At 38.8% G+C, this 13,082-nt stretch overlaps 2 protein-coding genes across 2 annotated transcripts; one reads left to right on the top strand and one right to left on the bottom strand.

The window, feature by feature from the left end:
- The first annotated feature begins 5,871 nt into the window (after positions 1 to 5,871).
- Positions 5,872 to 8,323, top strand: LOC138126794 (uncharacterized). Its single transcript, XM_069042569.1, has 4 exons — positions 5,872 to 6,080; positions 7,279 to 7,578; positions 7,704 to 7,937; positions 7,990 to 8,323. The coding sequence occupies exons 1-4, from the start codon at positions 5,985 to 5,987 to the stop codon at positions 8,200 to 8,202; spliced, it is 843 nt and encodes a 280-aa protein (XP_068898670.1). The 5' UTR covers positions 5,872 to 5,984; the 3' UTR covers positions 8,203 to 8,323.
- Positions 8,324 to 9,916: 1,593 nt separating this feature from the next.
- On the bottom strand, positions 9,917 to 12,508 carry LOC138126862 (uncharacterized). The gene is made up of 3 exons (XM_069042662.1): positions 11,303 to 12,508; positions 10,466 to 10,726; positions 9,917 to 10,417 (listed from the first exon to the last, which is right to left on the bottom strand). The coding sequence occupies exons 1-3, from the start codon at positions 11,556 to 11,558 to the stop codon at positions 10,203 to 10,205; spliced, it is 732 nt and encodes a 243-aa protein (XP_068898763.1). The 5' UTR covers positions 11,559 to 12,508; the 3' UTR covers positions 9,917 to 10,202.
- Between the last annotated feature and the right edge of the window lie 574 nt (positions 12,509 to 13,082).

Raw genomic sequence — 13,082 nt, 5'->3', positions numbered from 1 at the left:
GGAATGCGCCGCTTTATTAATGGCCCAGTAAAAAACGGAAATCGGAAAATTCATCACTGGCAAAATCTCGCGCACAAAAGAACAAAAAGTCCACACCTGAGGTCACGTCCGGGACGGAGCGCGACAGGGATAAATCCCGATAACACTTTAATTACACCTCTAGGGTGAATAATTATTATGAAAGAGTTGCTCTTCGGTGGCGTTTTAATACAGACCGGTTGCCCCCGATCTCTTGAATAAAACATCGCTTTGGTGCGATTTGCATAGGGGCCGCCACCAGATGTTTCATAACGTGAAAGGGGGCGCTTTTTCGCCCCGTTTCGCATTAATTTATAAAACGTCGCAGCACCGTTAAGATGATGACATTGAGGAAAAAGGTGGCTGTATGAATTATTCATCCCCCTTCGGGGATTATTTCACATACATCGGAGGAACATTAGGCGGCGTGCGACAATATTTATGCTGGGGGTGGTGAAAGTTTGTACTTTGCTAAGAGCAACATTCTTAGGGTAAACAAGTGGCGAAGATTATCAGCGAGTAATTTGACTGTAAGCAGTTAAACACCTCTTAGATTGTTGATTGACACTTGAGGAAATGTGCGCAACAGTGAAGATGCTCCTCCGAAGGATATGTTTTCGATATCACGTCACCCTAGATTAATAAAACATGACGATTTTATCATAATCTCAATTTAGAATCGAGACTTTTATCTGTCTGTAAAAACAACTCTTGAGACAAAAAATGTACTTGGAAAGTGTATTTGAAAAAGCAAACCGATTTAATTAATAAAAATCAAAGTATGGTTGGATTTATGAGGGCAGTTTGCCACAACTGGTGACTTGGTCTATCTAATCCAACTGCCCCGCAAAAGGAAAGGTAATGTGTTTGGTGTAACGTATGTTTGTTTGTGCCTCTCTGTAGCCTCAAGTACTGAATCGATTTCTACAGGACTTTCACTGCAGGATAGCCCATTTTTCCAGGAGTAACGTAAGATATATAACATCACCAGTAGTACCTAAGTACAAAAACTAAAAAAAGAGAGGGAGTCGTGAGTAGATTTTCTCGCATCTAAGCCTGAATATCTTCGGAGTAACAAATAAAAAAATTATAAATAAAATATAAATGAAATAAGCTTATCATCTAATTCCTGTGCGGATTCTGAATAGCTTCTTCTTCTTGGCAAGATTTTACCCTAATCTGAAGGCAGTGAAAGGATACAGAGGATCATTATGGGAAAAGAAAAAACAAGACTAATTTCCCTTCGTTGTAGGGATTTTTATTTTTTTAAATTCTGCTTGTTCCATGTAATATCTCTGAAGATTTCTCTCCTTTATTGTGGCTACTCCTTCATTTGTAGAAGATGTCCGTTTGGTCATGTTCTATGGAAAAGATTAATTCTGTTCTGTGGTTTCTTTTCATTTTGAAATAGAGTGGCGTAATTATTTTTCATCAGTTTCACTTTTCTAAAAACCGTTACACCTAATGTTTCTAACCATAATTGCCAGAAGAACGTCAAATCATCAGTGTTCTCGCCCAATGAAAACGACGAATGTCGATAAATTTAACAAGAAAAATTAGACAAAGGAACTTTATGGCTCAGGCTGTGTTAACGTTCATTTTCTTAACGACCTATTGTACGTATCTTATAGTTTGGCATTAAGGAGCGGCGGGTAAGGTATACAAGAGAAAAGAGAATTCACCAACGATATCAAGTAGAAATAATTTAATTGTAAACCAGCAACACCAGAAAGTTCTGGAGTTCTTGCGTCATTTTCGTTCAAACAATCGACAAAGAGTAGTTCTTCTGGCGGGGCAGCAAAAATTTTGTAAAATTTTCATGGGTATATGAGCTTTCCTAGGTCTTAAGCTGCTACTTCATGAATGCTGGTGTGATTACATCATTCCGAAAACAATACAAGAAGAGTTCAAATGTCACTTTACAAATATTGGCACCACTCAAACAACTTGAATAATCAAACATAATTGTTGCTTTGTTAGGTGGTTCAAGTGTTCCATGTACGAGGGTTATTCGAAAAGTTCGCGCTCTAATAAAATATCACGTGGACCAATTTATTGCCAATAGTTGAATTGAAATACGATTTGCTGCCACGTCCGCCTTAATGACCTGATTTAGCTCCGTCCGACTTCCATCTAATCCCAAAACTGTAAAAGATTCTTGGTGACAAAGTGTAATGAAGTTTCAAAAAAAGAACTAGACAGCAGCTTTATCACGTGGAGAGCTTTTCAAATGTCCCTCGTACTATCGCTCCAAGCTTCGTCTGAGTTAAAAACTGAACGGAATAGAAAATCTGGGGAACAAACAAACCGGGTACCGATCTCGCGCTACGATGTTAAACCACAAGAAGAGATTAAATATGAAACTACTAATGAATGCGTCTTGTGTCTTACTCTGCGTTTCGAGGTCGCTCCGTGAAGAAACGTCGTCCCAGCGCGAGAAAAAGCCGCCGGTACACGTGCACATATCCTTTTATAACACTATCGGCTTTCTATCTGTATCCAATAAAGTTAGACATGTGCTTGTACGCAGCTTTCAATTGCCCGAGAAACGAGACCGGACCCGGATTCCTCTGGCCGCCTCTTGAATCGTGAAAGCTCGTTCGGCGTCTTTTTTTTTATCAGCGGTAAAAAATAAAAATAGAAAGTGGATTAAGAAACCGTGAGATCGTCCAATGGCCGTGGTCGTTTCGGGATTTTCAGTAAAAGTGTTGGCGGTACGTTTCGGCTTTTCGGGAGCGCCTCGTCAGGAGCGGCTAATTGGCCCGGCAATTAATTAGCCGCTTTCTCCGCGGCGCAGCTTTTGGAGCGTTTTAATAAATGTCCGATAGGTAATGGAGATGACGGTAGTACGCGGTGCGTAAACGGATTTTTTTCAGGTTTGTCCGTTAATTAAGGCTCGTAATTGCGCCGAGGACGTGTTGAATGGATACGAAATTACGATGGTTTTTTTGGGTCATAGTCAAACTCGGAGATGTGGAATGTGGCACACGTGGTCATTTCTAGTGCAACATAGAAATAAGTTTTTTAGCCTGATTAAAAATTGGTGTTTACGAATATTTTAATTTGTGGAGAAGTGGGTTTAATTTATTGACGTGGACAAGTGTGACGCATGGAAAGTGTTGGCACAAAATCTTGATTTACCGCAGATGTGCAAAAAAATATTTTTTTTTTTTCAAATATTGTAATTACTCATAAATATGCTCTTAAACAATCTAAAATCAAATTATTTTTTCTGAAACTCACCGAAAAAGAATTTTTTATTAATGAAATTTAATGTTTCGTGAAAATGTGGGTGCAGAAAATAAGAAAGAACTGCCTCAAATGTTGATAGCAAAGATTTTTCTTCAGGGTAGACGGAGATTAAATTTTGTAACAATTATATTTTTGTGGAAAATTAATAAAATGATGACCTGAAATAAAGCAAGACAAGGCAAAGTTAGTTGGAGAAAATGTTAGATGTTATTTTGCAATACGTTTTCGAAAAATTTATTATAAATTAATTAAGTAAATCTGAAACGAAGCAATATTTGTTGACTATATGGATGTGCTAAATGAAAATAGTAATTTATTATACAAGTTTTATAACGCACCATTTTGTCGCACGCGTTTTTTAGAGCACGACGAGCGCAGCGAGAAGTGCTATAAACAAACAAGTGTGATAAATAGCATGGTAAAAACTAGGAATAAAATGATTTTTCTTCAAACGTCAGTAAAATATGACATTATACTGCAGGATTGATAATGCTAAAGTGTCACGTCATTGCCATGGCATCTGACGAGCTGACGAGCGGCAGATAAAGTTATTATCTCCGCTGACGAGCAGCAGATAAAGTTATTATGTCCGCTGAAGAGCAGCAGATAAAGTTATTATCTCCGCTGACGAGCGGCAGCCAAACTACCAGCCTGACTGCATAAAACTTCATTTTTGCTCCTAATAATATAATATACTATTAACAAGAATTACTTCACCCGGAATTAAAATTTATATTTTATTGAGAAAAAAAGAGTTAGGTCTTGGTTTCTTTTTGACAACTAATTAGTAATGTTTTGTAATTTTTACAATAAAATAAACACTTATTTGTATGTTTCTTCCGATACGCTGCGGGGATTAATCACGGAGAGGTGAATTTACTCCAGAAATATAGGTACATATATTTTTTTTTATCATCTTCTCTATATTTTCTAGAAAAAGAAACTTAAAATCCAAATTGAAATTTTTCTAAATTATAGCTTTAAAGTAAGCACATTTGCCGTTACCCATTTATTACAACAAAAAAAATCTATGGAGGAGCATGAAACGGGATTATTCAAAAAATGCCAAAAAATTTGCAAAACTTGTTATTTTAACATATTTGTTTATATCTTTTTTTTACTTTAAAACGAGGAAGTACCTATTTTCATTTACGTAGTAAATTTCATTATTATTAATCAGAATAAAATTTCAATTAAAAAATTGGCTCTGGTGGATTTTCTGCTTGTGAGGAAATTATATACCCGATTTTACTCAAAAAAAAAATCTAATCCTGTTTCATTTTATATTTGATCTCGCTGTTAAGAAGAAAAAAATGTGTCCAACTCATAAATATTCTTCGACAATTTTGGGTTCTCCGAAATTGCCAAATTTTTATTTTTAAAACTTCGCAGTAGCACTTCGCATTTTTTGCCATAGTTGGGAAAATTGGTAGAAAAATCTATTTCTTCCAATAATACTCGTAGCGACAGAAATATGTCGCACGTATCAAGTCTGACCTACTAATTATAAATTTGACAGAAAAATTATATTTAAGATAATTTTTCTTAACATCTGTTCTAATAATAATCAATGTGAAGACTGAATGTTTGGCAAACAATTTAAATTAGTACCAAAAGCAACAGAAAAGCATGCAGAAGAAAAAGACAAAATAGAAATTTAACTCTTATTTAAACGTTTTTATTGATAACACGTCAGTGGCGCTTTTTGGAGAAATTATGGTAAAACAGAATTTTTCATATTTCCTATATTTTATTTTATTTTTCCCGTTTATTACTTCTCTATTCTTCCATAAATGTAATTTTGCTAATTTATAAGGTGTAATTGCTGCGCTACGCTTGACACATTATATGTAATTGTAACACTTGTAAAAGTTTCGTATCTCTATAAAAAAAAAAAAGATTAAGTGAAAAGATGCAGCGGCACAAGTAAATACAAAAGCTAATAAGATCATAAACTGCATAATAATTCGTGTAATAAAACCCGTGCATAAAAAGCCGAGAAAGCACGCCGCCGCGCTTTTTTGGCGCTTTTTTGCGTTTCCCCGGTAATTCACTGCTCACGCTTTGATCGCTTTCGTTGCTGTTATGCCAGCTCCGTCAACGAAAGTTCTCGTGTCCTCCGGCCGCGTCTTTTTTCCCAAAACCCCATCAGATAATGAAGAGAAAAAAAAAAGTGTGCCGCAGTAATTGGACTAGTCGGTAACAATATCGTTTCGGATCTCTCTAACGCGATTAACTGTCCGCGTTGTTGCGCCTAACCGGTCCACGAAAAAAGCTTATTTGGGTTAGTCGATTACGTGGGAAAGAAAAAAGCGCGCCGATTAGGTAATTTAAAAAGCAAACGTTCGATTTTTCCGAGTGCCGGAAGCTTTCCGGTGACAGGGCAACGGTGCCATCCCAAATTTTCGTTAACACCGTAACCCGGAATTTCCCCCGGAGAGGATTTTCACTGGCGGCGTAAATCATACCGGTGACCCTCCTCCTCCTCCAGCGACGACCAAACAAACAAGACTCCCATCGCCACAAGAGATACTTACCATAACCCTAATTCTTTAACTGGTCCATACGACACACTTGCAAAGGCGCTTCAGATATAAAATCATTACCACTACCTCCACTTCTTCATTCCTTTTGCAACCACGGTCATGTTCTGAGTTTTTTTATTTCGCTAATACTCGTTTCATTCAACTCCTTGATACCAATCGACGGTGACAATGGACGCTAAAGTGATTTGTGTTGTGTTATCCTTCGCGATCCTGGCGACAGCGGGACCGGTCGTCGACGACACCAAGGGCCACATGGACAACTCGGTAAAAACAATTTTTGTTTATTATTTACCAAAAAAAACCAAACGAACAGGTGATTTCAATCAGTGCCTGTCAACACCCTCCACCCCAGGTTTTGTTAACGAATTTTTCAATCAGTGTCTCGTCGGTCCTGATTGACCTCCTGCTAATTAATGTTAACTGATTCTTGTGAAAAAGTCCAGGAAATATCTTTCCGGTGATATTGTTACAGTGCACCGTTATATGGATCAACATGTGGTTGATCGATCAAATATTGAAAATTACATTGGGAACAGTAGAACAACCGGTTAGAGTTTATAGGAAAAATTGTGGATTCCATTTGAATGTGGACCAGTGTTTTACGACAGCGATAAACAAAATGTGGTAGATGGAGAAATAGAAACGCCAATTTACTCAATGAGTTGTGTTCAAATAATATAAAAAAAAATTCAAATCTTACTCTACTTTGTTTTTGCACAATTTGCAAAAATGTTCGTGAAGCAGCAACGGTCAACAACATAAACAATTCCAATAATTTTTTAAAACATTTATTAAATTATCATCAATGTCTTATAACAGTTGTAAAATTTTGGAAATTTGATTCAAAATTGTTTCTAAATTAAAAAAACACATTTTCTTTATCTTGTTTTTATCTATACACAATCTGTTGCTAAGTAACAAAAATTGTTTAAGATATTTTTTATTTACTTCCTGTTTATGTTTGTACCTTTTCAGTTCTGTAAATTTGAAAAAAAAATTTGGATTTTGAAAAATATACTTAATAATTACAAAAAATCAAAAACAAATTTGCAACAGTTCACACAATTGCAAACTCAAATCTACTTAATAATTACTTGAGTCTAAAAGAAATTTTAAAAATCCATGTTTTTTCAAAAATATGTTGTACTTCATCAATCATCAAAGATGCTTTAGAAGGCTTCTTGTTTCTATTTTTTAACAAAAAGATCAAAATAAGATCACACAATCCAATTTGAATTTAAATTTTAAACTAGTTTCAAAAAATTATTGAAATTGATGACAAAATAAGATTTTTCAAATTTGGTACTTTTTTGTTGAAACTAAATAAATAAAAAATATATTAACAACTACTGATAAAGATAGATCCTTTCTTTTCCTCAAAGGAAAATTTCCTGAGATATTTGTAATACTGTTTTCCTTTTTTTTTTTGACTTTTCACCCTAACCCGGTGACTTCTTCGCAGGTCCACACCGGCGAGTCCACCATCGAAGAGTCCCTCATGAAGAAGCTTAACACCAAATGCCTGAACCGCGACATCAGCTCCTGCATGATGCTGAAACTCGTGACTTACTTCAACCGCATGCTGAAGAAACAGTCCATCGAGTTCGGCGACGTCGAGATCACTCAGACCTCCACCGAAACCGTCACCGCCGACACCTCCAGGTCCCTCAACACCGAGAACATGTCCGAAGAGGCGCAACTCAGTCAGGTGTTCGCCGACAAGATCTACGGTTTCTTGAGGACGAGGTCGCTGAAGTGGAAGGTGGGTTCTTTACCTCCTGACCCCTGACCCCGAAAACCTTTCGCCCGTTGCACAACACGCAACGCTCATTTGAGAATGGTCGTGTTTACAAGTTGAGGAAAAATACTAAAAGCCGGCTCTTGTAGGTCCTGGACGGAGCCGACGTGGTCATTTCCGGGAAGAACGAGAAAGACGGGGGCTTCAACGTTGGTTTGTCTTTGCGGCCCAGCAAGCCCACCGAGGGTGACGCCAGGAAGAAGAAGGGTGGTGGGGGTATGGGGGCCATTATCGCCGCCGCCGTCATGAAAATAGGCCTGCTGAAAGCGCTCGCCTTCAAAGCTCTCGTTCTGCTCGTGGGCAAAGCTTTGCTAGTCAGCAAGGTAAGCGATCGCTTTGTGTTCCGTTCTTTCCTTTGACGCGATTCTGTTGCAGCTGGCGCTCGTCCTGGCGGCGATCATCGGCTTGAAGAAGCTTCTCCACCACGAGAAACACGTGACCTACGAGGTGGTCGCCCACCCGCATCACGAGCATCACGAGCACCACGACCACCACGTCAGCGGCGGCGGACACGACTCGTACGGCGGCTGGGGACGGAACTTCGAAGCCCAGAACCTGGCCTACCGCGGACAGATCCCCCAAAACTAAATCGAACGGGATGAACTTACGGCGCCATATTGGCGCCATCCTTTGATTTTCGTGTATTTATTTTTTATTTATTGACATGTTTGTTATTTTTTACTTCATAATAAATGTTGCACTGTTCGAAGAGGGCGCTTTGGAAATGCGCCAAAATCCTATTAAATACGCACAAAAGAACACTTTTGCTGGTAACGCGTTTTTTTCAAAATTTCACATTTTAAGAGGCTAAGCGACGACTCGGCAATGTAACGGACAATGTCTTAAACAGCTTCCAAATTTACTTCATCGACGAAACAAAGCTCGCCGTTCCCGGACAAAGCAAAGCTTTGGCCCTCGGAGCCCTCATTTTGTAAAAGCTTTAATGTAACGTAGGCTGAATAAGCGTCTCTCAAATGACGTCATTCGAATGATATAAGTAAGTGGAAATTTAATCCATTTCATTCCAGAAGTCGGTTCAACAAAAGATTCTCACAGTCAAAGAGGAATAACTAATATTTTATAAACGTAAAGGTTTACTCGTAGCACAGGGCACAGGCAATGAAATCATCAAACGGTAGAATAGGTCAAATTTTCGGCCTCCATTTTACGAAAATTAACGCAATCACTCCAAAAATCAAATTTCATTTAAATTTAGCTTGGAACTAAGCTATTATCCTTCAAATGTGCGACAACGTCTGATTCATAAAATTTATGATAGGTACTTAACTTATTGTTATAGCCTTTTTGTTTTGTTGTATTTATTTTATATTATGTATTTATTATTATGTATTTGTAATTTGTATGCATTGTATGCAGGTTGTTTTTTTGTTTCTCTTTTATCTCTGTTTATTTTGTATATCGTTATTCTATTCTGTCTTCGCGGATACTTCGAACTTGCCTTCTAAGTTGGTCATTATAAATTATTGTAGTCGAAGCAAGCCATGCCCATGTTATGAAATTTTTGCCGCTCTATACAAACATCACTCTAATGTAGCGTGAACTGTCAATAGTGTCAATTGTGTATCCACTTATTGACATAATTTTGATCAGTTTCATATGGAGTGGCAACCATAAATTTTACATTCAGTTTTTACGCCAACTGGGACTACAATAATTTATAATGACCCTGTACAAAACAGTTAGAATGAAAAAACCGTCTGTCTTTTTCTTAACGATAACAGAAAAAAAAAGAAAAACACCGAGACGACAAAAATTCATTTGAAACAGTTTTCCAAACTGATAATAATGTTGTATTAACTATATAAAAATTTGATCAAGAGTGTTTCGTCGCCATTTTATTTATTTTCCGTACCTTGCACCTGTCACTACTTTTATGACTTTTTTTTAAATGAACTAATTAATTCAATAGTGCAAAACTATTCACTTAATTGGACAAAAAGTATTAATGACAGAAATTTATTTTGGCACAGGTTCCAGATGGTAGTGTGGTTTGTCACTTTGCCGAATGTAACATATTATGCTAGACATGCGTTCGTCGAATCTTTCACAGCACCCTTGATCAGATTTTTATTTGGACAGAAACTTCACCTGTCTGCGTATATTGTAACAAAGAATTCAAAAACTTTAATAAACGCATGTATTATTAAATTCTTCTCCCAAAATTATACCCTAATACTAAGACAGCGCACCTTCTTATAATAAATTCCCACCCCCCTCGACCATCCATTCGTTAACTCTTAGTTAATAATAAACCTCCCCACCTCCACTTATTTTTCCGCACCAGAAAAATCGGATGAATCCCGAAATTCAGTTTCTGAAAAGCGAGTTAAAAACTTTTCAAATACCTTCGTCGCCGTCCCCGGCGATGATTGTGACTGGAAGTGGAAGTTTCCCCCCGGCAATTGAAGCTACTGAAAAATGAACAAAACGAATAATGGAGCAAGCACGTCAATTACGCCTCCTTTTTCAGGCGGCGGCGGGTATGAAACTCGTGACGGAAAACTTTCCTATAAAGCTTTATTTGATGATACCTAAATTCCAAAAATAAATAAAGACACAATCGGACCTCAGGACCCGATGGAGTGGTGGTGTATCGTGAGCAACGGCACTTTCCTTCTCTTCGAGACATCCCGCCGTCTTGCCACGCCGCCACCTGCTACTTGTTGATCGCCCGGAAGCGAAGAATTACCGCCAGGTGGCTCCGGAGAAGCGTACTCCACGCCCGGAGCGAAATCTGCATACGAGTAGTAGCCGGACGAGCCTGTCGGGTGGTACTCGGTACCTGAAAGATGCCACGTGGGTGGTTGGAATTTTTCCGGGTGGGTCTCACCTGGAGGCGGATACTCGAGGAGGTCGGAGTGCAACTCCGGAGCAGGCTCGAGCTCCACGTACGCCGGAGTCTGGTGGTGGGGCTGCTCTTTGGCGTGGAAGAACTTGCCCAGGAGAAGGATCGAGGACGCTAAGATCGCTATCTTGGCGAGGGTCAGAGCTTTCAGGACGAAAGCACCAACCCCTGCGAGGACCAAAGCGACGGCGCTCGCCAGTTTGTACCCGATTATTATGTTCACGGCGGAGCTTTTGTCGCCGCGGGCTGAAAAATGGCCAGAAAAGCTCAAATTGTGTCGTCGTAAACAAACGGGGAAAATTATTTTTCTCGATTATCCTGAAAGAGCTTATTGTGATTTAAAGATGGTGTGTTGCCATCTCGTTCAAAGAAAACAACTCGAGAGAATTTCTCGTTCTCCCGTCCTTTAACTTTTGTTCGTATAACTCAATATTAAACACAAAAGCTTCAGAATTCATGTCTTCGGCATATTCAAATGTACAAAGTTGAAATCGTAAATTCAAGAACGTCAGTCGGTTAAATATAAAGAATCGATTTAAATATGAAACCGTCTGCCTAAATCACGAATAATTTAATGCAAACCTCGGAGTTATTCATCTAAGGCACGACTTAAACGGGCAAACAAAAAATAGAAATTATTTTTGTGAAAGTTTCGTTCTTGGGGATTAAAACTGAACGAGAACCCCTTTCGTCGGTAAGCTCCAATACAAATTAGTCTTTTTACCCTGAAACAGCCTCGCCCTTAACCAAAACAAACCGGGCCGATCGATCGGCGGTTGCCTTTCAATTACACACAGCCGCCCCCAATTTATAAAATCTCACCTTCCCCCGAATCGGCGTACAACGCCACCTCCACCGCCCTCCTTCTGGGCCTCTTGGTCAAGCCGACGCCGTACCCGGCGTAATCCATCACGATCGAGTGTCTCTCCAAGAACGTGGCGTTGGGAAGTTGCGAATCGAGCAAATGCAGCACCAGACCGCCACCCAAGTGCCACCCCTTCGGCGAGATCAGGTCCCGCAACCAGCCGCCACTGGCGGCGACCACACAACACAACAACACACAGATCAGACGCATCATAGCAAATGAGTGTTGTCTCTCTTGGGGCTTATATTTCACCAGAGGGCAACCAACCCTAACGTTGCGTGTGCGGGTCGAAGTTGGCAATTAATTGCAAAGTGCAGTGGCGTGCAGCAAGACGAGTTCGCTCAGAAATGTGTTATTACGAGGGTAGAGACGATCGAGTCCGGGCCTGATCAGCGTGGCGTGTCTTGATGTGCCAGTTTCTCCAAACGGAAATATTAATTCCGCGGCCGGAGGGGTTCCCGGGGGTATCAAAAGACCGGAAAAATTAATATACACAATTACGGGGACGAGGTGCGCTGCGGTTTTGCCGCGAAAAGTGGTCGGGCATCAATATGAATCTGAATAAAGTTGAGGATATTAAAATGCTTCCCTCTGATGAAATTTTTAAATTATTTCAGAGCCGGTAAGCGTTGGGGATTGCTTCGGAGAAAAGCGAACGATGTCTTTCGCCCAAGAAAAATTACCACAATTCAGTCGGAAATACTCGCGAAATGCAATCGTCAAAAACTGAAGCAATTTAGACTTAGATCCACTTCCGATGATCCTAGTAAGATGTAGCAAAATTGTAGCTGAAATTAAACGTCAAAACTTGAAAGATTTCCTTGTTTCTTTCTTTACAAGTACTTAAAAGTTTTATGCTCGCATGCCAAGACCAACGTCTCACAAAGTTACAAAATTATTTCATCCGTGTAACATTGTCAATTCTTTGGATAACTTGTTCCTGCGATGTATTGAATGCATACGTGGGTGGTGCGTCATTTATTGTTCCTAGTTATTTCGTTGACATATTCGGAGATGTTAAATTTGGCAAAGAATCTCTGGACGTGGGAGACCCCAGATCCAGAATTCTTGTAACACAAAAAAACATTGATTGGGTCCAGTCAGGAACGCCACAAACAGGTGTGCAAGTTATACGCTGGAGAAAAACATCAAGGGGGGTGCCAAATTAAATTTTAACTGAGAAACGAGAATAAACTTGAATAAAATGTAGAGAGTAATTAAAAGGATAATTTATGCAATTCAGTTTTTAACTCTACATACTGACATCTTTGGTAACCAAAAGCCACTGAAAAAAAAATGAAAAATCATAGTTGGCCGATGATTTTGAAATTTTGTCTAGGGGCCTAGATTTTGATTCTAAACAACTTTTCTTAATAACTTTTTGTCGTATTTACCACGTAAAAAGCACTTTACTCTACAGAAAAATAAGTTTTTTGAAAATTTCCAAGGCATACTTGACTTTACAAAACTAAAATTATGTTAAAAATTAGTTTTTAACCTAGCAGGGCTAAATCCCAAAAAATGAAAATTTAAATCGATTTTTTTTTACCTTTTACAAGAGTCGTTTCAGCTATCCGGGGACACACTGTATATTTAGTTACATACAGGGTCGCTACAAAGTATGGCAACAGTTAAATATCTCTAGAATGGTTTCTTAGAAATCCTTGAGATTTGGTATGGAGTTAAGAGCATTTAAATTCTATTCTTTGCAATTTTTTCAGTTTTATACCATCATTT

This window comes from Tenebrio molitor, chromosome 3 (assembly GCF_963966145.1).
Source record: "Tenebrio molitor chromosome 3, icTenMoli1.1, whole genome shotgun sequence".
In the NCBI taxonomy this organism is placed as follows: Eukaryota; Metazoa; Arthropoda; class Insecta; order Coleoptera; family Tenebrionidae; genus Tenebrio; species Tenebrio molitor.
This window is presented reverse-complemented; position numbering and strand designations above follow the sequence as displayed.